Source organism: Epinephelus lanceolatus, chromosome 1 (genome assembly GCF_041903045.1).
Source record: "Epinephelus lanceolatus isolate andai-2023 chromosome 1, ASM4190304v1, whole genome shotgun sequence".
NCBI lineage: Eukaryota > Metazoa > Chordata > Actinopteri > Perciformes > Serranidae > Epinephelus > Epinephelus lanceolatus.
This window is the reverse complement of record NC_135734.1, coordinates 7,375,494-7,399,844: the sequence shown is the minus strand read 5'-3', so window position 1 is coordinate 7,399,844 and position 24,351 is coordinate 7,375,494. Positions and strand designations below refer to the sequence as shown.

At 38.7% G+C, this 24,351-nt stretch overlaps 1 protein-coding gene across 1 annotated transcript in view; it reads right to left on the bottom strand.

Moving 5' to 3' along the window:
• The window catches only part of LOC117257426 (calcium/calmodulin-dependent protein kinase type 1D-like), a 25,468-nt gene extending 1,117 nt beyond the window's left edge, over nucleotides 1-24,351 (bottom strand). The window contains exons 1-13 of the mRNA XM_033627610.2: nucleotides 24,294-24,351; nucleotides 20,685-20,852; nucleotides 18,259-18,370; nucleotides 12,621-12,746; nucleotides 12,268-12,342; nucleotides 11,424-11,562; nucleotides 11,096-11,219; nucleotides 8,180-8,255; nucleotides 7,721-7,833; nucleotides 5,110-5,188; nucleotides 4,908-4,995; nucleotides 2,222-2,547; nucleotides 63-160 (exon numbers count right to left, since the gene is read on the bottom strand). Coding sequence (XP_033483501.1) covers nucleotides 97-160; nucleotides 2,222-2,547; nucleotides 4,908-4,995; nucleotides 5,110-5,188; nucleotides 7,721-7,833; nucleotides 8,180-8,255; nucleotides 11,096-11,219; nucleotides 11,424-11,562; nucleotides 12,268-12,342; nucleotides 12,621-12,746; nucleotides 18,259-18,370; nucleotides 20,685-20,823 — 1,461 coding nt within the window. The 5' untranslated portion in view covers nucleotides 20,824-20,852; nucleotides 24,294-24,351 and the 3' untranslated portion in view covers nucleotides 63-96. The remainder of the gene's footprint in view (nucleotides 1-62; nucleotides 161-2,221; nucleotides 2,548-4,907; nucleotides 4,996-5,109; nucleotides 5,189-7,720; nucleotides 7,834-8,179; nucleotides 8,256-11,095; nucleotides 11,220-11,423; nucleotides 11,563-12,267; nucleotides 12,343-12,620; nucleotides 12,747-18,258; nucleotides 18,371-20,684; nucleotides 20,853-24,293) is intronic.

Here is a 24,351-nt window from a genome sequence, read left to right as displayed (position 1 = left end):
TATTGGTTGGTTTGGGTCAGAAATTTGTATAATCAAAATCTAAATTCCTACCTGACTCCTACCTGCATGAGATTCATCTCAGGTTTGGCCAGCCAATCACATGACAGAACACACTCCAGACTGAAGCGACTGGTCCGTCCTGTGAGATACAGCATCCATGCTGCAACACATCACACAACCAGGATTATAGATTCACCCACAGAAATGTGCAAAAAACAACTAGCTGCACCAAATCTCAAAATATAAACAGATTTTTAAAGGTCCAGTGTGTAGGATTAAATGGCAGTGATTTTACAGAACTGAAAATCATCCCTCTTCTGCCAAATGTGTTGGAGAATTAAGGTGGCTGATGCAAAAAAGTAAATGGCCCAATGTGGAGCCAGTGTCGTCAATTCTGAAGCACTACAGAGCAACATGGCGGACCCTCTCAGTTTTTAGATATAAACGGCTTATCGTAAGGTTACGAAAACACAATGATTTTTAGTTTCAGGTGATTATATACTTATGAAAACATAATATTATGTCTCCCTCTAGTGTTGGTATGCAGCAATTGCTCTGTTCCTGCTATGGTGTACAGTATGATATTATGTTTAATTCAAACAAGAGTGTTATTTTAATTGTGAAAACCAAGGAGGATAAGAAGTAAAACTTTCCTTCCTTTGTTCTAGCAGACCAAGTGCTTGGAGTTGTGAACAAATTTAGATATCCTGACCACATAATCAGAGATGATTTATGTGATGATGATGACATCCAGCGTCAGTGCTGCAAACTCTATGCACAAGCCAACACGCTTGCACGAAAATTTAATAAGTGTACTGATGATGTCAAGATAGCTTTGTTTAGGTCATATTGTACTTCATTGTATACTGCACACCTGTGGTGCACGTACAGTGCTGCAAAAATGAAAAAAATCCAGGTGGCATATAATGATACATTTAGGATTTTACTCAGGCATCCAAGATGGACAAGTGCAAGCCATATGTTTGTAAGCAGTGATGTGCCCACTTTTCATGCTGTTCTTAGAAAGTTTATTTACAGTTTTATGTGTCAACTTAGCCAGTCAAAGAATGGAGTCATTATGGCCCTAGCCGTGCCTGCACAAAGTGACACAAAATATTTGTCATACTTCTGGAAGCACTGGAATAGATGCCTGTATGTGTTTTAAACCTACGTGTTGTGTTGTTTTTATTGTATTGTCTGTGTTTTTGTATGTATTTTATATGGACTTGAGTCTGGAATAAAGTTTATCCATGTTTATCCATAATAATGAAAATTATATTCCATTTCTACCATTAGACATCCCTAAATCCTACACACTGGACCTTTAAAGCTTGTGAACAATGTTAATGTACAGTTCTCATAAAAATATTCAACCTCTATGACAATATTATGACCCATACTGGAGGTAGATTATCCACAGCATTTAATGAAATTACATGAAATTAATAAATATTCTTGGAATATTTTCAGATGTTTTTTTTGGAACCAGTAGCCATTACCAGTACCAAAGCGTAATTTTTTTCTAAATAGTTTGTTGATTATTTATAACAAGCCCAGTGTTTCTCAAGGGGCCAGGGTACTCCTTGGAGAACTCTGGATTACTGCAGGGGGTACTTTTTTTAATGTTAATTTGAGTTTGCTAAAAACAAAAAATATTTCAAAAGGTGCATGTTGATAAAAAAAAAAAAATCTGAACTACTGGCATAGACAGTATATCACTGTTCAAACACATACCTCTGTCACAGACACAACATAATTAATAGTGATGTACCTCAAGGCTTTATTCATGGACCATGGCTCTTTCTAATTTACATAAATGATCTCCCAAATGCCACAGATACTGCCAGTATTTTTGGAGATAATATTAATCTCATAATTTCACTTTGATATAGGGACACTTACAGTATCCCCAAAGTAAAGAAAGATCTGGAAAAATATGTAGGAATGTTTTTATATACGTATTTTGAATTTTTTACATTTAGGTAAGTTAATTCAACTCAATTTTTAGGGATGCCACTGGATGATGAACTTTCATGGAAGAGGCAGATTGACTTTACTATTAAAATAGTAATAGATCTCTTGGCAAATTTACCACTGTCAATTTACAGCTAATATATCCATATCTTAATAATTGCAATATTGTAACAACTTCTTTCTTATATTTCTGGTAAATCTGACATGCCTGATTTTCTGGCAGCTAGAACAGGGTAGCAGCTCTCACCTTTTGGACGCCCTGAAAGGAGCATCGATCTCTGAAAGAAAGTTATTGACTTCTCCTGATTCATCAACAGTGAGGGCATTCCCAGGCTCACTGTGACAGGCTCTCAGTGGTGGACAGAGACCTCTGCTCGACTCAGGATTACTGCAGGATAGATGATTTGCTGCATGAACAGGATTTCCGTTTGGGTCGAGGGCATCGGCCTCATGGTGGCAGGGTCCCAGCGTCTCCACATCATTCTGTACTATGATGTCGGGCACTGTGAGGTGTGAGGGGTCAGTGAGGGATTTCTTCATGTGGCTGATTATTGAGGCTACGTTGAAGGCTTGCTGTTGAAAATACCCACACAAAGAGAGGAGGTTACACTGGTGCTGCCAACGTATGGCATGATGACACATCTGTCTTGAATTAGTAAGGACAGCCTGTCATGAATATGTCTTGGTTGGCTTTATATAATAAGTGACTGTGTCATGAATGATTTACTTCACCTCAATTAAATTGGTAGAGTTTGGAAACGTCATAATGACATAATAAAAAGTAAGTGTTGAATGCAGTATTAGTGCTTAAAGCATTTCACAGTGTCAATACAGATTATTGCGTTTGACACCTAGAAAGGATAGTTCAGATCTTTTGAAGTGGGGTTATATGAGGTACTAATCTATAGTCAGTATATTACATACGGTAAATGGCAGTCAGTATGCCCCTAGTTTTGGAGAAGCAGGCAGGAGTACCACCACAGAAGCTAAATAATGTATTTCTGTGGACGGGGGTTAGAAGCAAAACATATTTTAGCCACCTAAAAAACATAAATATCAGTTTAAGTGGATGCTATATTGACAGTATTTTCACCACTTTACCTTGCTGTCAGACAGCAAGTTTCCATATTTTAGCCACTTAAACAAAGGCCTATGACAAAAACAATATCAGTTTAAAGGAACAATCCTTCAACAGTCCCTAAATCCCCCTAAACAACAATTTGGGGGATTGAGTGGCATCTAGCGGTGAGGACTGCAGAATGCAACCATCTTAGGCTTCTCTCAGTAAGAATTCCTTCAGTGTTCATTGTTCTGGGAGTTTTTAGCAGGGAGCTAAATTATCTACAAAGGTCTCTTCCTCTGCAAACACACAACCCAGGTGATTAAAACAGGTAAAAACACTGAATAAAGCAGTTTCACATTACATATCAGTGTTTCTTCTACACTGTTTGGGTTGCTAGCCTAGCACCTGCTAATGCATGCTCACCTATTTTCACCAACAACTTAAGATCCAGACGTTCAGGAGGTTTTTACCAAGAGCCGACTTAAAAGACGTAGGTCTCTTCCTCTCCAAAACAAACAGACCCGGGGATTTAAACTGGTAAAACCATTGAATAAAGCAATCTACGTTAAAAAAATTTATTTTTCTGAATATGTGCAGCATGTGGCAGAGGGGCTGCTAACTACAGTGGCTGACACAAAAACTTGAATGACCCTATCTAGAGCCAGTGTTTGGTTTTTCCATTCTGGACTACTCTAGAAATATGGCATGCAACGTAGAGATCACCATAGATGAGGATGCGCTCCCTAGGTAGATATAAATGGCTCATTCTAAGGTAACAAAAACAGAACAATTCTTACTATACACTAAAGAAAACATTGCATTTAATTTCTGCCAAAATATCCCCGAAAATTCTACACACTAAACCTTTAAGCTGACGCTATATTAATAAATATTTTTACCACTTTACCCTGCCATCAGACAGCCCTTTCCTTCAGCACTACATTTTATCAACCATAGAACTTCCATATTCCCTTTGTATACTTTGGTTCATGAAGGTATCCTTTTATTTCCACAGTGAAATGCATTTGTCGCTGTCATTATCATCTTTTAATTTTCTCGCATTTGTTGTCTCTTTCATAAACTGCTGAAAGTCTGACCTGAATAGCTGTTCTGCAGTGTAATACAGTGCACTGTACAGCTGCACTTATGCCTTGCAATACTGAAGTTCTATATTAAAAATGTAGCGCCAGAGGAAAGGGCTGTCTGATGGCAAGGAAAAGTGGTGAAAATATTCTCAATTCTCAATCTACTTCAACTTATACTGATGTTTTTTAGGTGGCTAAAATACTTTTTGCTGCTGCCTCCGCCCCCAGCAGTACATTGCTTAGTTTCTGTGGTGGCACTGTCTGCTTCTCCAAAGTGAGGGTATACCGAGTGACATCTACTACAGGTAATACACTACACACTCTATGGATAAGTTCCTCATACAACCCCACTTCAAAAAATCCTAACTATTACTTAAAGTGCATTACATGCTTACATTTAGCATTGTATTCAGAGCTTTAGCTTCCAAACCACTTAGATCACTGTAACTTTAAATTACATATGTCTTTTTAGTACAAAATACTTTAATACTTTAAAAGTAGCTATAAACACTGAGAGTTTGTTTCCCTCAGCAGGTGTGGTCAGTTTCAAAACATGATGGTTGCAATGCTGAATGGATAAGGATCAGTTGTCATAGTCTAAAAAAATTTTAATGCACTTTGACACAATTTGTCAATGTGCTCAGTATGTTCCAAATGCTCATATTTAGCTAAAATAAGGCTACATACACTGTATTTGTTGATCATGCATGCTTAGATCAGCTTATGTTGGTTGCCCATATTTAACTAAAGCAAATAAAGCTGCAATATAAAGCAGTGTCACTTACCTTCCATTTAGATTTGGCAAAGTTTCTCTCCATCTGTTCACAGACAGAGTGATAAATGTCCACATCTTTGGCTGTGTTTCCAGCAATCCTGCAATCAAGTCACGACCTTTAGTTCATTTGGAAAACAAAAAACTGTGTGTGTGTGTGTGTATGTGTGTGTGTGTGTGTGTGTGTGTGAATGTGACAAAGAGAAAGGACTAACCATGGGTGTCTGAGTGCCTGCTCAGTGAGGAAGCGTTTCTTGGGGTTTTTCTCCATCATATTCCTGATGAAATCTTTGGCTGTTGAGATATGGCATTGACATTTGTTAGTTTCTGATTAGAATTCAGTAATCTTATCTGCTGCAAGCATACAATAATACACATTTGGTCACCTGCAGTGAAATTACGTTCGGTTCCTTCTAAAGGTTATCCAAATTTTATGTTATTGCTACTGTTATGCAATTTGAATTTTCAGGCTGCAACAAGAGACGGCAACAACAGAGCGCCTGTGACTCTTCCGTAACTCAAGTTTGGACTCTATCCTGGTGAGGTAATTTTAGCCAAACACAAAAAAACAGTACTAAAATGTGAGCAAAAGACAGAGACACTCCTATGAGATGAACAAAAGTTCTACGCCAAATGAAGTCCAGAAAAGCCAAATGCTTGTGTGTTTCAAGGATGTTGAGCCCTGGATAATGGCTGGTGTAAGGGCAATTCGATTGCATGACGTTGAAAAGGGGATGAGATGACGTTATGTAAAAATTCCTCATTCTTCATTCAAGTCATCTACCACAATACAGTGATCAGATTGATCATCATGTCACCTGTCTCTTTCCCCCTTTTTGATACATTACACCATTGTATTACTTCTTCACACCTAACATGGCATTTACTTTACTTATTAATTAATGAACTTGTTTGCACTGTCCCAGTGTTTCTGGACAGTTTTAAGTTTTGTTCTTTTTTCTGGTGGAGTGGATGTAGACTATGTAACAGTGGGTGCAATCTCTCTGCTGATGCATCAGCTACACAACTGGAAATAAAATAAGGTAGATCGTGCAATGTAATAATCTCTCAAGACAGATTCTGCAATTTACATTGTAAAGGAAGAAAAAAAAAAATCTTTTTTTTTTTTTTTAAAACTGATGGATTTCCAGATTGGCAATGTAATAATTTTAAAATTTCGATTAGCTTTTTAATATTTCCTCTCTGTCAGTATGTTCTCTTTTCAGACAAGCATTTCTTCTTCTTTTTCCATTCTGGGTTTTAGTATTAATATTCAGAGAAATAGTTTGGTCCTTTTTTAATTTTATTCATTGATCTATTTTTGGTAAGGAGGACGTTTGTTTCGCATGTCTCTTAATGACAGCTAATTTAATTCCCCAGGCAAGTGAGAACTGTCCTTTCCAATCTAGTAGCTATGGCAATTATATCTGACCTAATCCAAGCAGGTCAAACCACTATAGCTGTGGATGATGTAAGTGGGTACGTTGGTCTATAGCCTCTTAGGTTAAGCTCTAAGGATATATTAACACATCCTGATCTATATTTGTCTAACAGTGAGGTTAATCATAGTAATGATTTTGAGGCAAGTTACGAACCAAGTCTTTGGAATTTCTTCTGTACATTTACATGACACTACCTGTTTTCAACACTCCCTTTTTTTGGGGGGGCGGGGGGGGGGTCGGCCTCATGGGGACAGCGGACAAGTTGTGAACACAACACTGACGCCTTTTGAGTTGACATGGTGAACTTAGCCCCGTTCTTCATACCTGGATAACCAAATTATCCAGATAAAAATGTTGATGATTCAACTGAGTCTTGATTTTATAGTTCCTGTTAACTAATTTAAAAGATATCTTGACTTGCTGTCAGAGCAACAAGTCCTTAAGCCCAAACCTGCTAAAGTGCAGACTTACTGACAGTTAGCTGGATCACAACCAAGACATTTTACTATGATCTGGATAGCCTACATGTGTTTTTAGAGATTTTAGTAAGGCTTAATTTGCATAGCATTGTCTCCTAAAAGTCTCCTGCACATTCATTGGGAATGTTGGGTCCATTGCAGCTAGCATCACTCGTAGATGGTTAACAGAGGGAAAACAGTGGAAATATTTTAAAAGCTCAATGTAGAACAAAAAGACCCTCGTAACAATGCAGGGACACACATAAAATGAGACTTTACTCAATGACTCTATTGCCCCTGGGAATGCTGGGAGGGTTCCATAGACACCAAGCACTTTCAAAGAACCAAATTAGCTGGATGAGAATAAACAGGATTATTTTTAGCCTGAATTAGTTAGCCAGAGTTGAAGAACAGGGCCCTTATTAGTTAACGAGATTATCATTCATTTGAAGTTGTATCTCTGGCCACCTGATGAATGTAAGTAAGTGTAAAATATACCCTCTCTTACAGAAATACCTGGTTGTCTAGCTGCTAAATGCTCAGCTGACCAGCTAGTCTCTAACTGTGTCTGTCTGCTGTTCATTTAGCTTTTTTGCTGAAAGCAGCTGCCTGCTGCACCAAAAAGTGAAATTATGCAAGTAAACCAAAATAGTAAAGTTGCAAGCCTCACAACAAATTAGGTGCTAATTCTCTGTAGATGCAGTATTAAAATCGACCTCTTTCACACTGTCGCATCATTTTCACATTGTTATTTGATTTTACTATAAAAATACTGACTATAGCTGCTTAAAGTCTAGACTCAGTCACAGTCATTGGGATTTACATTAAAGCAATGTATAAAAATGAATACAGTTCCAGAAAAGAAAGTGCAGGAGTATTACTGTAGACTTCTGGGAAGACTGAGATGTTTTCTGCTGTTTTCATACCTGATTCAGAGATGTCGTCCCAGAAAGGTGAATGAAAGGCGTACTCAGCTCTCATGATCTTTGAAAAGAGACGAGTCTCGCTCTCGTCAAAGAATGGAGGGTAGCCGCAGAGCCTGCAACACAGAGACAACAAGCTAACTCAGCTAATCCCATTTACAGTGTATCCATCTTTGGTTATCTCTTACATCTAGCCTACATTTTGGATCAATTTAAGATATGCTTTAAATCTGGTTGTATCAAACTGATTTCTCAACAAAGAAAAGTCCACATATTTACTGCATAACCTCAGGCTTCTGACATTTAGTTTATTATTGAAAGTAAACTTTCAAATGCAAGCTTATAGGACTGGGAAATAGCTCCAGAGCTAATACATCCTCTTAGTTCTCCAGTCTGAGATCACTATTTATGAACAGTCATATAATGTGCTATGCTTTTATTAGAGAAAAGAAAGGTACTCACAGGATGTAAGTGATGACTCCAATGGACCAGCAGTCAACTGCTTTACTGTAGGGTTTCTGGGCCAAAACTTCAGGGGCTGTAGAAAGTCAAAATGGATTATTTTACCATAGCTTTCCTCTCATATTTAAGTTTCTATAGTGGATCATAAATGTTCAGTTGTGTTATTGTTGGGATTTAAAATGTCAGCATAAACACATCTGCTCATGACTGCCAGCTAGAGAATGTAATAGCATGATTAAGTTAAGAAAGTTCAACATTTTCTGGAATCTACAAGATGATTTAGTCATTAGTATGTTTTAATCACTAAATAGCACTAATAGGAAATAGAATATATCATAGATAATATTATTAATCATTTTAACGTCAATGACTACCAACAAATTTCTAATATAGTTTAAATTCAACTGACAATCAAAAACCTTCAGTCTCTCATGATGACAATGTGTACTTTTTAACAGCTAATACATTTACGAGTTTGATATATTTGAATAAAGAATTATATTTTCCTCTAATTTTAAGCACAAAGGCCCTGGACTGTCATTTTTTTAGGAAAACTGATTGACTGCTCCTGCCACTCCAAGAATCATCACCTTATTGTGAAGAAGGGGTGTGTGCATCCCTGTAAACCTGGGAGCTGTGATGTCAGGGGCAATAGCTCCTAGATAAATCAGCCACACTGGAGCTGCAGCACATGATATCATAGGGACTAGAGCCCCCTCTTGGAACCAGACCTGGGAGGGAAGCTTGTCTGGTGGCTGGGTCATGACCCATGGGGCCCGATCAGGCACAGCCTGAAAGAACTAAATGAGGCCATGCAAAGGCAAGAACCTAGGTGTGCTGACGCCTGGCATCGTAGACTGGTTCTAGGGACATGGAACATCCCTGCCCTGATGGGGAAGGAACGACTTGTGTGGGAGGTAGAGCAGTATCAACTGGATATAGCTGGGTTTACTGAGTCTGGAAGTAAAATCCTGGAAAGAGACTGTACTCAGCCCCTGGCATGTAGGCCGCTGAGAGGAAGGCTTGCTATGACTGTTGATTGTGCTTATGCACCAAAGAGCAGTTTGGAGTATCAAGCCTTCTTTAAGTCTCTGGGTGGGGTCAAATCTGGCCCATGATAGGATGCCAGGTGACCTGCCAACCATTTTCTAATTCAAAATAATAATAAATTGATTAACACTTGGAATTATTTTAGCTTTTAACATCAATAAGGTCCAAGAGTGCATAAAAAAGCATCAAATCAGAGTGTTAAAACAAAATAAAAAAAAGCTAAGGAAGGTTCCCCAGACCCTTCTACAGAGCAGATGTCCAGGCTAAGCTCTGAATGTCTTCAAATCTTAGAAACGCCCCAAACTGGCCCCTGGCCTCCTGCAATTTTGCAAAAGTGGCCCCTGGTCAAAGCAAGTTGAGTATCCTTGGCCTCGGAACTCTATAATTCTGCTGGGGGACTTCAACACTCATGTGGTCAACAACGGAAAAAGCGGAGAGAAGAATGGCCTACCCGATCTGAAAAAGAGTAGTGCTTTGTTATTGGACTTCTGTGCCAGTCATGGATTGGCCATAACACACACCATATTAGAGCATAAATATACTTGGTACCAGAACACCTAAAGCCAAAGATGGATGATCAACTTTGTGGTTGTATCATCCGATATGTGACCATATGTCTTGGACACTCAGGTGAAGAGAGAAAAGGAGCTGTCAACTGATCACCACTTGATGATGAGTTTGATCGAAAAGCAGAGTTGGTAAATCCAAACGTGTAGTAAGGGAGAACTAGGAACATCTGGCTGAGGTCCACTGCCCACAAGGTATTTAACTCACAGGAGTTTTACATGTGTCCCTGGGGAGGTTGCTGACATGTTTAAAGCCTCCATTGTGGAGGGAGCTGCTAGGAGTTGTGATCAGAAGGTCATTAATGCCTGTTGTGGCAGTAGACAACTCAGGAAAGGAAAGCAGTGCTTGGTTCAGGCTGTGTTCAGCAGGAAAGGAGAACTACAGACACTGATGGGCGATACTCTCAAGCGGTAGAAAGAGCAGTTGCGGGAACTCCAGAACCTGATCAGCATGTCCTCTGTGGAGGAGATAGAGTTTGAAAACAAAGAAGGTCTCACCCATTTCCCTGGCAGAGGCCTCTGAGATAGTAAGGGAACTCCACTGGCAAGGTGCTAAGTATGGATGAGATCCACCCCAAAATGCTGAAGCCTCTGGACATTGTTGGGCGGTCTCGGTTGAAATGCCTCTTCAGTGTCACATGGAGGCTGGGGACAGTGTGGAATGGCAGACCAGGGTGGTGGGTCCCATTTAAAAAAGGGGGACCAGAGGGTGTGCTACAATTTTGGGGGTTTGAAACTGCTCAGGCTCCCTAGGAAATATTTTACCAGGGTTTTAGAAAGGAGGCTCTGAGCAAATATTGAACTTCTCATCTAGAAATGCAGATTCCACATATCCAGAGGGAGCTTGGAGTGGAGCCGCTGCCCTTTTGCATCAGACAGCTGAATTGGTTTAGGCATCTGATCAGAATGCCTCCTGGGGACCTTCCTTAGGAGGCACATCCAACTGGTAGACCTCGGGGCAGACCCAGAACATACTGGGAGCTGGAAAGCTTTGCTGTATAGAGGGACGCCTGGACTATTTAATGAGCCTGCTGCTACTGTGAACCGGCCCCAGATATGGGGTTGTAAGTGGACAGAAGAGTGACTGCTCTTGTCCTTTTCAACATTTTTAAATAGCATTCACACTGTATAATGTTCCTTTCATGATTCCTCTTGTATTATTTTTTATGTCATCACCACAGATACACCACTTAAATAACAGTGGATTGTGATTCACTCTTGAAACATATTGACAGTAGTTGTGTTGTTTATGGGTGCATTGCAAGCAAGTGTATATGTATGCCCCTCCCCAATAACTCACCAACATATCCTGGCGTACCGCAGGCTGTGGACATCACACCATGCTCCACCGTCTTAGACAGACCAAAGTCACTGACCATGATCTTAGCATTCTCATCTGTGTTGTAGTACAACAGATTCTCAGGCTGTCCAAACACAGAGGAGAGTAAAAAGAGGAAAATTATGTAATGTAACTTTGCCTATGCATTTTATAATAGGATTGTTAATTATTTAAACCTACAGTGTAATGTACTTAAAGCAAATTGTACTTCAGTTACTTCTAGCTTTTTTTCCTTCTTGCTGAAATTACTCTGTGTGTGTGTGTGTGTGTGTGTGTGGGCGTGTGTTACCTTAAGGTCCCTGTGCACAATGCTGTTTTCGTGCAGGTAGCTGACAGCCTGCAGCACCTGTTTGATCACTGTGCTGGCGTCCTTCTCAGTGTAAACCCCTTTGTCTAAAATGCGATCAAACAGCTCCCCACCTGACACCCTGCACAAACACACGCACGCAAAGGAAATCTTTAGTGTCTTTTTTTTATAATCTTTTTAGGGATTTTATTGCCTTCTTCTGACCTTGGACAAAGTATCCTGTTGGACAAAAACATTTGTTGAGGGCTTGTAAAAATTTTAGAGAATCTATAGTTTCTGAATATATTAAATATATCAGGGTGAATTATAAAATTATGTACAAAACATTTGTAGAATACCGATAACTCTTTTAATGAAATGCGATAGCCATCCAAAAAAAAAAAAAAAAAAAAAGGAACTTTGGGTTTAGGTGAAAATACCATTTAGTTTTGATGGAACAGTCTAATATAGAACAAATTATGTTGTCAGACTGTGTGGAGTAGGATGATTTTTCTGGTCTTAAAGCTACAGGGGTAACAGAAGAGGAGAAACGTATGTTAAGGGTTTTAAATGTATGGAACAAGCAGATGCACAATATGCAGCTGTGTGTGATTCCGTCAAAGTACTTTTTGGGTAATGATGTTTCCAACTTTACAGTGGCTTGCTGTAAATCAAAGAGAAAAAAACTTCTATAAAGCTTTTAAATATATAAAAAAAAAGATGCACAATTTTCATATGTTGTTGTTATTGTCAGATTTCATTACACTCAATATAAGACCCATTGTCAACATTTTGTTCTACCAAAGTAATAATTTATAAAAACTGTGATGATAATTAGTCCACTTACAGTTGCATGACCAAGTAATAGTGTGTTTGACTCTCGTAGAAATCCTCCAGTCCCACCACGTTTTCATGCTGTATCCTGAAACAGTAAGAAATACAGTAGGTTGAGGCATCACTGCTGTTCTCAGTGGCAAATGTTACGCACTTACAGTGTTGTATGAAGAACGAGGCAGGGTTAACTTCTTACTCAGGTTGTTAGTAAGCAAAGGTAAGAAGGTGCTACACATACAATTCTATGTATTTAAAGAGAAAGGCAATGTTGGCTAGAACATAATGGATAACCTGTATAAATGTGTGTGTAAGTGTGTTTGTGTGAGTGAGTGTGTGTGTGTGTGTGTGTGTGTGTCCATACTTTACCTTCTCAGTACATTAATTTCATTTTCAAGGTTGCTATGAGCGAGGTATTTTTTCTTCAAACATTTCAGGGCGTAAAGTTTTCCTGTTGCCTTCTCTCTCACCATGAACACCTCTGAAAAAGACCCCCTGCATGAAAACAGTAAGGACAGATACATGAATTGAAGTGGGGGTCTATGGAAATGCTCAAACATGTGTGACACAGCAAGTTGGTGATTGTATTTCTTCATCATGATTTAAATTCAAAGCACCAGTTTTTGTTCTGGTTTAATATTCCTTTACTTCAAGACAAAGACATGAAAGTTTCCAGGATGATGAACAATTATTTGCAAAAACTTCCCAATTAACAATAATCCAGTCACCTTAGATGAGTGCACTAAGCCCTTGAAACAACTGTGGGCCTCTTAAGTGTGAGCCAATGTCGAGAGTCAGGTCCCCAGGCATGTGACAAGTCCCTTGCTTTAGGGTCCCCAGGGGCTGAATGCATCACTGACATTAGTTGTCTTTTTTTTTTAACCAGATTTGAAAACGTTCACAAAGTTCTATTTTCTATGTGCTACCCCTTCTAACGGGGTAAATGTCCTGCCTCCTGATTACCCCCCAGTCAAGTGGAAGAAAACTTTGTGCTGTCTGCTCCCCACATGGATATAGTTGGGTTCACCTCTACGCCTCATGATGCCTGCTTCTTCTGCATTGGCTGGTGACATCAGGCAGTGGCCAAAGGGCAGAAATATCTCCGCTCAGGACGTTAGGATTAATGTAATATGTTCTGTCAGGTAAAATAGTCTTTGTTGTGGTGTGTTTGGTGTTAAGAAAATATGTTCACTTACCAAAAAATATATGATCTTGTTGCCATTAAATACAGTGCGAGATAGCATATTGGAGAAGCTAATATTTACATTAGCCATAAAAATGATGAGAAACATGCTAACATAATATATCCTGTGGAATGAAGCTGAAAACATAAACCTATCACATTCTTAATGACAGTGCTTAGTTTTGGGGAAATACATATGCCTAAAGTCATATTGCCTTCTAAAAAAACAGTATTTTCTTAACTCCTTCCCACTTAGGATAAACTGCCATGACATCATTGACACAATTCACTAACACAGTGCTGGTATACGTTTTTGGCAGACAAGGAAGTAATGCTCCTGGCTTGTGGGGACTGTGAAGGAGATCTTTGAGGGCTGTATTTTTCTTCCCACCAATTTTGCAGTAAGTCCCTCCCTTGTGATTGGATGCTAGCTGTGAGCACAGCAGGTTCCGCCCTACGGTGCTATGAGAGCAAGTTAAGATATCGCCAATGGAGAACATAAAGTAAGTGTTATATTGTACTCTACTCTGTTGTGTTATTGGTGCATGGTGCTGTTTGTTGAGAGCCCAGGGGTAGAAATCTTGGGAGGCCCGGAGGCAGCAGAGTATCATCGACCCCAGGCAGACCTTGTCACTGGGAAAGAGAGCCACGAGCCTACACAGGACTGGGCATCTATGACAACACAAGAACTGCTCCTTTTTATTATTAATAATGATAATAATATTTTCCCTTGTTGTATAAAATTGTGCACTCAAGGATTAGTCATGTCTCCAATGCATTGTACAGTTCCTCTTCACTTCCTACCTTGGATCCTCTCCTCTATGATGGTGTGGCCTAGTATGTGCCCCTGGGATGTTAGAAATCCTACTGTGGGTGCTTCCTCACCTGTTGACTGTAATGTTCAGCAGACTCACTAACTTGTTGTTTGATCATTTCTTGGACCCTTTGATTAACTAATCCACAGTCTATCTGTAGTAATCTGATTTTTTTGAACTTATACCTATGTGAGTACTTATGCTACAGCTCCAGCAATTATTACTATTACTATTTCAAGATTATTCTTGGGGCTTTTATTATTATTTATTTATTTTATTGAATATGTTGTCAATCAGGTAAAACAGCGATGTCACTACCTAGTAACCTTCGACCACTACATAACCTGGAGCACATCCCTGATAAAGACTGCAGTTTAAAAAATCAGTCTAAACCATGTAACCCAGACATGCTGATGCCCAGTCTTGGCTGGGCATCAGCATGGCACCTTTTTGTTTGGCTCACAGTCTGATGGCGGCCTGGGTGTAATCCTCCATTTTGGCCACTGAGTAAAGCATCTGTGCTGGTGATACTGCAGCTCTGACCTTAAATGCCTCAAGGCCAGTAAAGATGACTCAGATCGCACATTATAAATGCACCGTTGCTATTATATTTTGGTTGTGTACTGTGTTCTGAATTAAGGTTAGACTCATATACTGATACTTGCAATTATTGAAAGTTACATCTGAACCTGTATTTTTCATTTTTTTAGAGCAGGATAAGCCTTTACTGATCCAAAATTCTAATAGCATATTTCAGTTAGGCACAATATAATCATTTGATCAGCTTTCACAACCTAGGAACATCACTGTAGCCCATGATACACAATGACTTTTATTAACCTTTAATAACAACTGAATGCACTTTAGCAAAGCGGCATAAGTCCATCAGGTAGTGAGACATGTGTCGACTTGGACACGTTTCTGTCTCATGTTTGCATAAACACAAACCTGCACCTGCTTATACCACCTCCCTTCATGTTCCCTCAGTACACTCACCCACCAATATAGTCAGTCAGACTCTTAATCCTATAACGAAGTGGTGCTAGGATGTTCCTGCACTGCTGTTCTGACGTCAGCGCTGAAGAACCTGAGACACACGCACACACACACATGCACACACACTTACACACAGAAGCCTAACTCATTCACAGCCAGTCAAAGATGGAGAGCTTTAAGCAGCTTTAAGACTGCAGGGCAGCTCTGAGGAAGCAACACCTACACTTACAGTAACAACCATTTTCTACAGGCCATCGTACTGAGCAGATAAAGCAAATACAGTGTCTGTGCAGCACAGGAGTGAAATATAATTTGCTACTTGACCAGGAACCTAATTCATTTAAAGGACCACATCAGTGGTTTTGCGAGTTCCTACAAATCACATATAAGCCTGAGTGTGGAACCAACCTTACTTTGCACCAACTGTTTGCTCAGTCAAGGCAGCCCCCTCGCTCTGACATCTCTTCATTTAATGCATGTGTAGGTCCTGTTTGTGGTGTGTGTTTCAGGCCAGTGTGTATATGATAAAGGAGTGAACAAAAAACATAATAAAGTACATTTCTGACAAATGTCAATAAACTTGCCAAATTTGGATTCTTTTGTTACAAGCAATCCAGTGCTTCCGCATTTGTCTTCCATAAAGATGGAGGACTTCAAAATTGATGCAGCAGAGGCTGAGATATTCTGACTTTCAGTCCTTAGTATGGGTCAAGCGCCAAAAATGTTGGATCCTACCTTTCCCATGATGGGAATGAAGGTAATGCAGTTAGAGCAGTGATGTCACTGCGGCAAATATTGTGGCACATTCAAGCAGCAAAACTAAAAACTGAACTTGACAGAGGAAACTGAACTAAACTTTTAGCTTCTGAAATAATCACTGAAGTTACGCTGCTCCACGTGCATAAATGCGCACAGCATCTCTCTTAATGGGGAGTCGGACAGCAGCTCTGCAGCTCTGCTCTGATCTCTGCTATGTGTTTATATTTTAGAGACTGTCAATATTTTCCTCATTGATAATGTTCTGTATTGTTTCACCCACTTGCAGCCCATTCACAAGTCCCTGTGTGTGTAACCACGAGAGTGTATGCAGGTTGTGAACCTGCCTATCTATTCAGTTCAATTTCAATTTATTTGAAGAGGACCGTGCATATTAATGAACAATCGGTACAAATACATGACGTCATGTAAATATGCCGGATTTAGCTAGAAGCTAATTTCCATCCGTAGTCCTCACATTAAAAGACAGACAGACGTACCATAAATAACAGTTAAATTAACAACATAAATAAAGTGCACAACAATATTAGCAGCAGTTATACAGTAGATTCAACAAGGGGCTACAGTAGAGAACTGTATGAGAGGGCTGATCAATGATTCATTCACGGGTGCAGATTTGATAAGTCAATAGTCATCCTTTAAGCTGTTTTTTAAAAGTAGTGAGAATGGGTCTGTCTCTGATTGAGATTGATGCATCTTACTATTAGAATAATGCACCCTTGAAACAGAAGGAAAATACTGTTCAATTCTGACTTTACACCAGGTTTTTGTTGGCTTATGGTTGGTTTACGGTACTTTCTGCTGCCTCAAAATAGCAATATGCCAACAATGCACCTGACCATACCTCATTTTCAGACCTACACCAGGTGACAGATAGGGCCCAGCTTTTGCTAGACCCTTCCTGTCTGTGCCATGTCAGAGGACATTATTCACTGGGTTAATGCCTGTCATGACCAGTTAACTTTGACATGTTAAATTGGTGCAATGCCCCTTTATATGGAAAACTAAAAGCTTTATGTAGAAAATAGTTTAATACTCAGCAAACTAAGGAATAAGGTAAGCATAATTTGGTCACTATTAATGAAACTCAGGCATCACAGGGGCATAGGTAATGAAACAGTTGTTTGGAGCTATACAAATCTGATATTTTACAGGCACTCTATGCAAAATGTGAATATGAATATAGCATCTTATCAAGTTTATTCATACCATGAGATCATGATCATTATATGGTTAATCAGGTGGCCCTACAACAGGTTAACTGTGCAGGTTCAGCTCTGAGTAGATTATCCAGACAGTGTGAGAGACTCCATTGATAAAACAAGCTCTCAGGAAGGTGATATAAGGGATTATCCTCAGCCTTCAGGCCAATCAGAGCCCAGTAACTGGGAGACAGACAGCACTCCTTCCTTTTATCCATTTACAGTCCTCTGAACTTGGGCAAAATAACTGAATGTTTCTGTAAAACAGTATCTTAAATCAGGCTGGTGGCTGCAACAAGACGTGCGTCCCATCCTGGATGATGGTGCGTAGATATTTTTTCATGATACAAATCTGTCCCTCTGTTCTGTTCCCTGTCTCTACCCTCAAGAAGAGCTAAGTCAAAAGTTAAAGCTTCACCTGCTGTTTTCAGTTGTTTGCACACTGAGCTTTGGACTGTTTTAAGACAACTTTTTTAAGACCACACCCAACACTTCTGCTGCTTATTGTACTGCATCTTAACGACCACCTCCAGTCTGAAGTCTGTGCCAATCACCATCACCAAATGTTATTTGAGTCCTGATTCCAACAGTGTTTCATTTAATGGATTCCAAGTGTGACAAAAAAATCAGCTTGATGATTTACCAACTGTTGTCAAATAACAGTTTGGTGTAGCCTGATGCAACCAGTAGACACATGACTATCCCACCCACACCATGACATGACAGTCAACACGAAAACAACAGACTTGGATAAACAACCACATCTCTTGTGGGTGCCATAGGCCCCACTTTCATGCATGCTAATGAAGTCACTGGACTTTTCCTCATGACCACCGCAGCAAACCAAATGAGATTCTTTGCAAAACTGTTCAACATCCAAGGAACATTTTTGTCTTGAATGCCTGTTATTGATGGTCTTCAAAGCTAACTTTTTTGCATTGTGCAACTTGGTCTGAAATTGTCTTAAACTAATAACTAAAAACTCTGAAAGCAATAACCAATTCTCTGTCTCTACTCTCAGCAGCAGTACTTACGATCCCATTTTCCCCTCGAATTTAAACAAATCCTTGATGTTGCTGGTGCTTTTCTTCCAGCTGCAGATGATCTCCTTCCGCCCCATCTTGGCTCTGACGTTGCCGTAGACTCCTGAAGCACAGATAACATCAATTATTTACATTTTGATGGGTTAAAAAAAAAACACTGAAACATCATCATGCATCAAATTAAGATTTGAAAGCCACCAGTGTTGATTTAAAAACCTGAAATAATTTTTTTTTATCAGTATCACACAAATTTGTGTCTATTTTCAACAACACCCTTGCACAGAGTACTGTGTGCACCCACTATGAAATGTCTCTGTCCCCCACATATTAAAAGGTTATGTTTAGCCCTCAACATATCTCATTCTGTGGATTGTAGCATCGTGGTGACAGGCCTGTCTGTGGTTATTAAAAACTAGGTACATATAACAGGATCAGTTTAGTAACTCTTATGAACTGTATTTACACATTTTAGTATCAAAGCCAAACACACTTTGTAGAATTAATAATTACAGCAGCATAGGCTGTATGACTTCAACACCTGATATTGCAGGGTGGCAAATCAGAAAAGACTCACATGAGTTATTCTGGGAATAGTCATATGGATTGTTTCAGAGGCACTCACAAATGACCTTCTTTGTTATTTATTTATTTTATTTTATATTTTATATGGGAAAATCTTTTATTTTTCAAATCTAGTCTATTAATGATGACCTCAGTATGTCTAAACTCCTGGCTACAGTGTAGGCCTGGGCGACGAAGAGAAAATCAAATACCCCAATATTTTTGTCAAAATACCTCGATGTCGATATTGTGACGATGTTGTAGGGTTGACTGTTGGTGCTTTAACATATTTACACAATGAGATTTTGGACGCATGATTATCAGTAAGGTAGATATGATGACTAAGTGGGTAAAGGCAAATAATAGAACAGCTACAGCCTGGTAAGTTCAGAAAACTATATAACTGTACTGCGAGGCAGCATTCAGAACCAAGAAAAGACAACACTTGTGATATTACAATATCCAAAATCTAAGATCATATCTAGTCTCATATCACAATATCAACATTATATTAGATATATTGCCCAGCCCTACTAAAGCCAGTGGCAATAACGGTCAAACATGTCTGCTAAAAAAAGTCATGGGGTGGGGGGTCATAAGTCTTTCCCTGACCCTTCCCTGTTCTACAACCCTCTAAGATGTCCCCACACCTTAGCCTTATGTTCTTCTTACATAAACAGTTGCATGTCCATGACTGAGGTCAGTCCTCACTGACTAAAGCCTACTTGTACCTATCAGTTACACATGCTTGAAAAAGGCAGAGGATTAGAGAGGTAAAAAGCAGTGGTTGGTTAATCTCTCCAGCCGTTCCTCCTGCCCTCCCTCCTTCTAGTCTCCTGTACTCATCCCTGTCTGTAGAGGGAACAGATTAGTGGCTGATTCCCTGACAAGACAAAACTGGGTCGTTTTTTTTAATCCAGCTGGCCTTGAAAGAACAATGACCTCTGGCCTTTTACTAACATGCTATTTGCTGACATTCAACAAAAGGCTGTCATTATGAAATTCAAGAAAGTCACTATCTCAAAATCATTGTCATAACTTTGAGATTACATTTAGATTTTTGATACAATGATAGAACCAGGTGATATTTCACAACCACTCTGTATATTGACAGAGCTCTTCACAATCATGATAACTGCAATTATTACAAATTCATTTGAATTTGAAAAGAAAACATATGAAAATACAGACTTATAATTTCAGCTTTTATCTATCCTCTTTACTCAGCGAGGAACATATTCCATGAATCATTTGGTGTTTGCTCTAATTGTTACTCATGGCTCTTCAGGCTACCCAGACACTAAATTGTTGAACCAAAAAAAATTAAGGCATACAATGAAGCCCTTTAAGGAACCCAGAATTCAAGGGGTTAACAGATGATAAAGATAGCCTATACTTAAGATGTCTTCAGCTGTTTCTGTCCCTTAGGGATTCCAAAAACCAGACACCAGAAGATAGGCTACTACACTGCAGCAAAAAGTGTGAAACTGTCAGTGTGTTGAAATTTGCTGTGTATCAAAGTCAGAAGTATCTCCCAAAGAATTCACACGAGTTGCCTTTAATGAAGCGTGTAACCTTAGCTTTGTCCTCCTTTTAAAAAATATAATCTACATAAATTACTAAATGGAGTGTGGTGTGATGACAGTATAGACAATCAACAGAAAACATCAGCAATTCCTATTAAAAACAGCTTATTTGGTATCTCTGATGGTTTAATTTTAAACATGCATTACATAACAAAATGTGAGCAGGAGGCATATTTTTTAACAAAGACGACTCATTATATCCATGCAGTTCAAACAGGCCACCAAAGCTACTTTCTCTAGTCCTGAAAGTGTAATAAAGTTAGTTTTTACCTGGGGAGCGGTGTAGAGATGGTCGAGTTGAGGTATCGTTGGTATACCTGACTGAATCAGGTACGCCTCTGGTCTTCACGCGCAGGGGGCGGGGCCTCGTCCATTCATCTCCTCCTCCGTCTCCATTCTGTCCAGGCATTACATGCTACATTCAAAGACGGTCGGAAACTGCAACATGCCAGGTACAAAGTTGTTCCAATGTTGTAAAACTGAAACACAACCTTTGCCATTCATTTCGTTCAATGAAGGTCGTTCTCCATCCCATTGGGAATGATGTTTATTTAATCATTTTCAAATGAATCAGTGAGTGAATACTGTCAAAGGACACATTTGTCTTAGTGGCTGGTCATACTGACTGTGAAGGCATCATCTCTGTCTACCATATTCAAACAGATTTTCATCAAGTTTTGACTATCCCCTTATGTATTGGAAGTGTAGCCTAGTATATGGAGGACCAAATCTGCCACAATAAGAATAAATAAATAAACAAATGACTCAACGATAAATAATTGAAATAATAATGATAATAATAATAATTTCAGTCAGAAAAGGGCTATCTGGAAAGCCTACCAGGAAAAAATCTCCCTTGTGATTTGGTGTGGGTTTGATTTTGTTTGATTGCTGCTGCCTGAGTAGTCAAGACATGCCCTGTCATTAACATGCGGGCTATGAAATAGAGGGCCCTCGGAAATTAAACCTGGAAATTAGTTAGCATTTTACCAAATACGGTTCCCTCATCTCAAAGTCAGTGGCCTTTTTGAATTGGTTTTTAGTTAGATGCCTGAAAGAAGGTCTGTGGTCAACACAAGCCTAAGAGACTTTCATGTCTTGTTCTACAATGTAAGATACATCAGTAAATACCCCACTTGTGAACTTTGAAGCTTCTATGTGTCTTAAAAAAGGTGGTCACTAACAACTGGCTAAATGAAACTACTACGCGACTGTAGTGTAGTTTGTTTATACCGTTACGTTAGAATTTTACGTCTGGTAATTGCAATTTAGGATTCAATAATCCAGAAGTGGTGTTAATTTGTGATTATCTTGCTGAACAAAACGTGCAAGTATCATAAATGTTTGTTTGCCACAAAGTTTATTTTTGGCAATAATCCAATGGAAAAACCCCATACGCTTTTTGACATGTCGGCATACAGAAAAACGTCATCCCTGGGACATTCTATACAGACACAAATAAAAGAAGAAGAAATAAATAAATACGAAAATGAATAAATAGAGAAAATAATAAGATTATAAGTAAATGTAAAGAGATAAGAATGAATTGGGAAATAATTAAATATGAAAAAACAAATAGATACAGAAATTCATAATTTGTTAAATAAATACATTTTATTTATCTTTTTTTCTATTTCTGTGCATATTTCTGTGCAAACTTGTGCATTTATTAGATAATTGAGACTTTTATTTCTAAATTGCAATCTTTCTTATTTCAATTATTTATTGAGTCATTTGTTTATTTGTTTATTTCTTTATTTATGGCAGATTTGGTCCTCCCTAATGTCATCGGCTACTGCATTCCACCCATGGTACACTGCACGTTTTGATCAGTATGTTTTAGTAATATGCAACTCATTCAATAAAGGCTGGAAATGTTATCAATAAGACCATTTGGAAGATGATACTGATTATGCCTCATGGCTGTAGATGTGAATTAGGCCTAGTTGTTTACAATACAATAAAGAATGGTCATAATGATGACACATCTCAGTTAAGCTCAGAGAGCCAAAAGTGATAGTACTACAGTCAGTCATCTATTTTAAGTGTGGCAACACTACAAAAGCTCCAAAGCCCTGCAATCAAACGTCCACTGAAGTAAACGAACATCAGAAATAGTAGTTTCAATGTGAAGTGAAAACTTTTTATAGGGTACAGTTTTGTGGATTTTGCTGTCATATGAGTTGCATTAGAAAAGTAAGGAAAGATAGGAAATGTAGGCCCATTGTTGACAGTTTTATCTTACTGTAGGCTATAAAGTAAAGCGAAAAGTACATTCTTTTGGAAAGATGAAAAGTTAGTCTCCCAAAATTGGAAATAATCAACTTCCAGTGCCCTAAAATTTGATAAAAGAGTGTAATATTTACGTCAATAAAGTTACTTTCCACTTCTACAAAGTGCTTACAGTCCAAAGACATAGAGGCATTTAATCTCAGCAACAATAAACATGTCCCTCTCTGGCATGGTACTGACAGCGCAGCTAAGCTGATTATATGTAGCAGCTGATGCAAAGAGAGGCCTGGTAGGCCATATAACTGCATCATTAGTTGTCATTATTGGATTAACATTCATACAGACAACATGTGAGAGCACACCAGGGCCTAAACAAAACATTTTAGAATGTAAACATCAACAAAAGAGTTTGCTTTTGTTCAAACACAGACAATATTGGAATCAATTACATGAAAATGTTGCGTGTTTCCCAAGAAAATGTTGTGTTTTGGTTCCACAAAGAATGTAGAGAGAAAATGTTTGTGATTAGCGAAGAAACAAATATCACAAACACTTAAAAAATCAATATAGGAACCCTTAGAATTTTTAAATGTTAATGTGCTCATATGCAGCCCTGCTTAGCAGGAGTTAACTCCAGTTAAACTTCAGGCACAGTACGCTATGTGTGTTACATCATGAGTCATAACATTTAAGGAACCCCTACAAAACATGAAAATGGCCATTTACAAAATGTAGAGTCATGGATACAAGCTGTATCACCACTATTACGTAGATGTCTCCACTTAAGCTACCTAAATTGTTTTTTAAATTACTATTCTTATCATTAACAATTAATTTGTATGTTTTCAAATCTATTCGTTCCAAGTCTGTCAGGCTCAGTCCTCCGTACTGAAGAATAAGGCAGCATTGTAATCATTGTAAGACTCAAGCATTGTAAGACATAAGGGACTGTTTGTAACTCATGAGGATGGAGAGGGTGGTGCAAAATGGGGAAGCCATGTCAAATAATTTTTTAAGCACTGGGGAGGGACTTGTGTTTTTTATTTTGGCTTAGGAGGGGGACATACAACTTTGAGTGGTTGTGCCACAAATCCCGCTGGTGCATTTGATAGGCATGTTTTCTTTGAATATTGCCAAAATAACACCATTTATCATAGCCAGAAACTGCAAAAACTAGTTATCCATAAATTTTTAAATTTACAACAGTCCTTCAACACATTATTTTTTAAAAGGACTTGCATTTTGCTTAAGAAGTTAGCAGTTTATTTTTGTGATTACTCTAAATTCTGTGCTGTTTGCTCATTGCATTGGCTCCATTACCTACATTTGGTGTGAATATTAAAAAAAAAGGTTATTAATGATTGAGATCATGCACTATCCCCCAGTCACTCAGAGGGGCTCAAGGAAAAAAATTTGCAGCTCTTGGGAGGGTCAAGATAAAAGAGAAAATACCCAAATAAACAATGTCACACCCCAGCCAACGCCCCCTCCACTGTAAAGTACAGTCCCTAAATCGAACTGAAACACACTTTAACGTTAAAAGTACTGAATGAATACTTGAATACATATTTGAATAAAATATTTGACGGGATAAAATATTTTTTGAGACCACAGAAAGCAAAGGCATAGCATTAAAACGCCACTAACGTTAATTCGGACAGAAAATTGTCCTCTTGAAGGTTCCGCATGTATCCGTTCCTCCCTC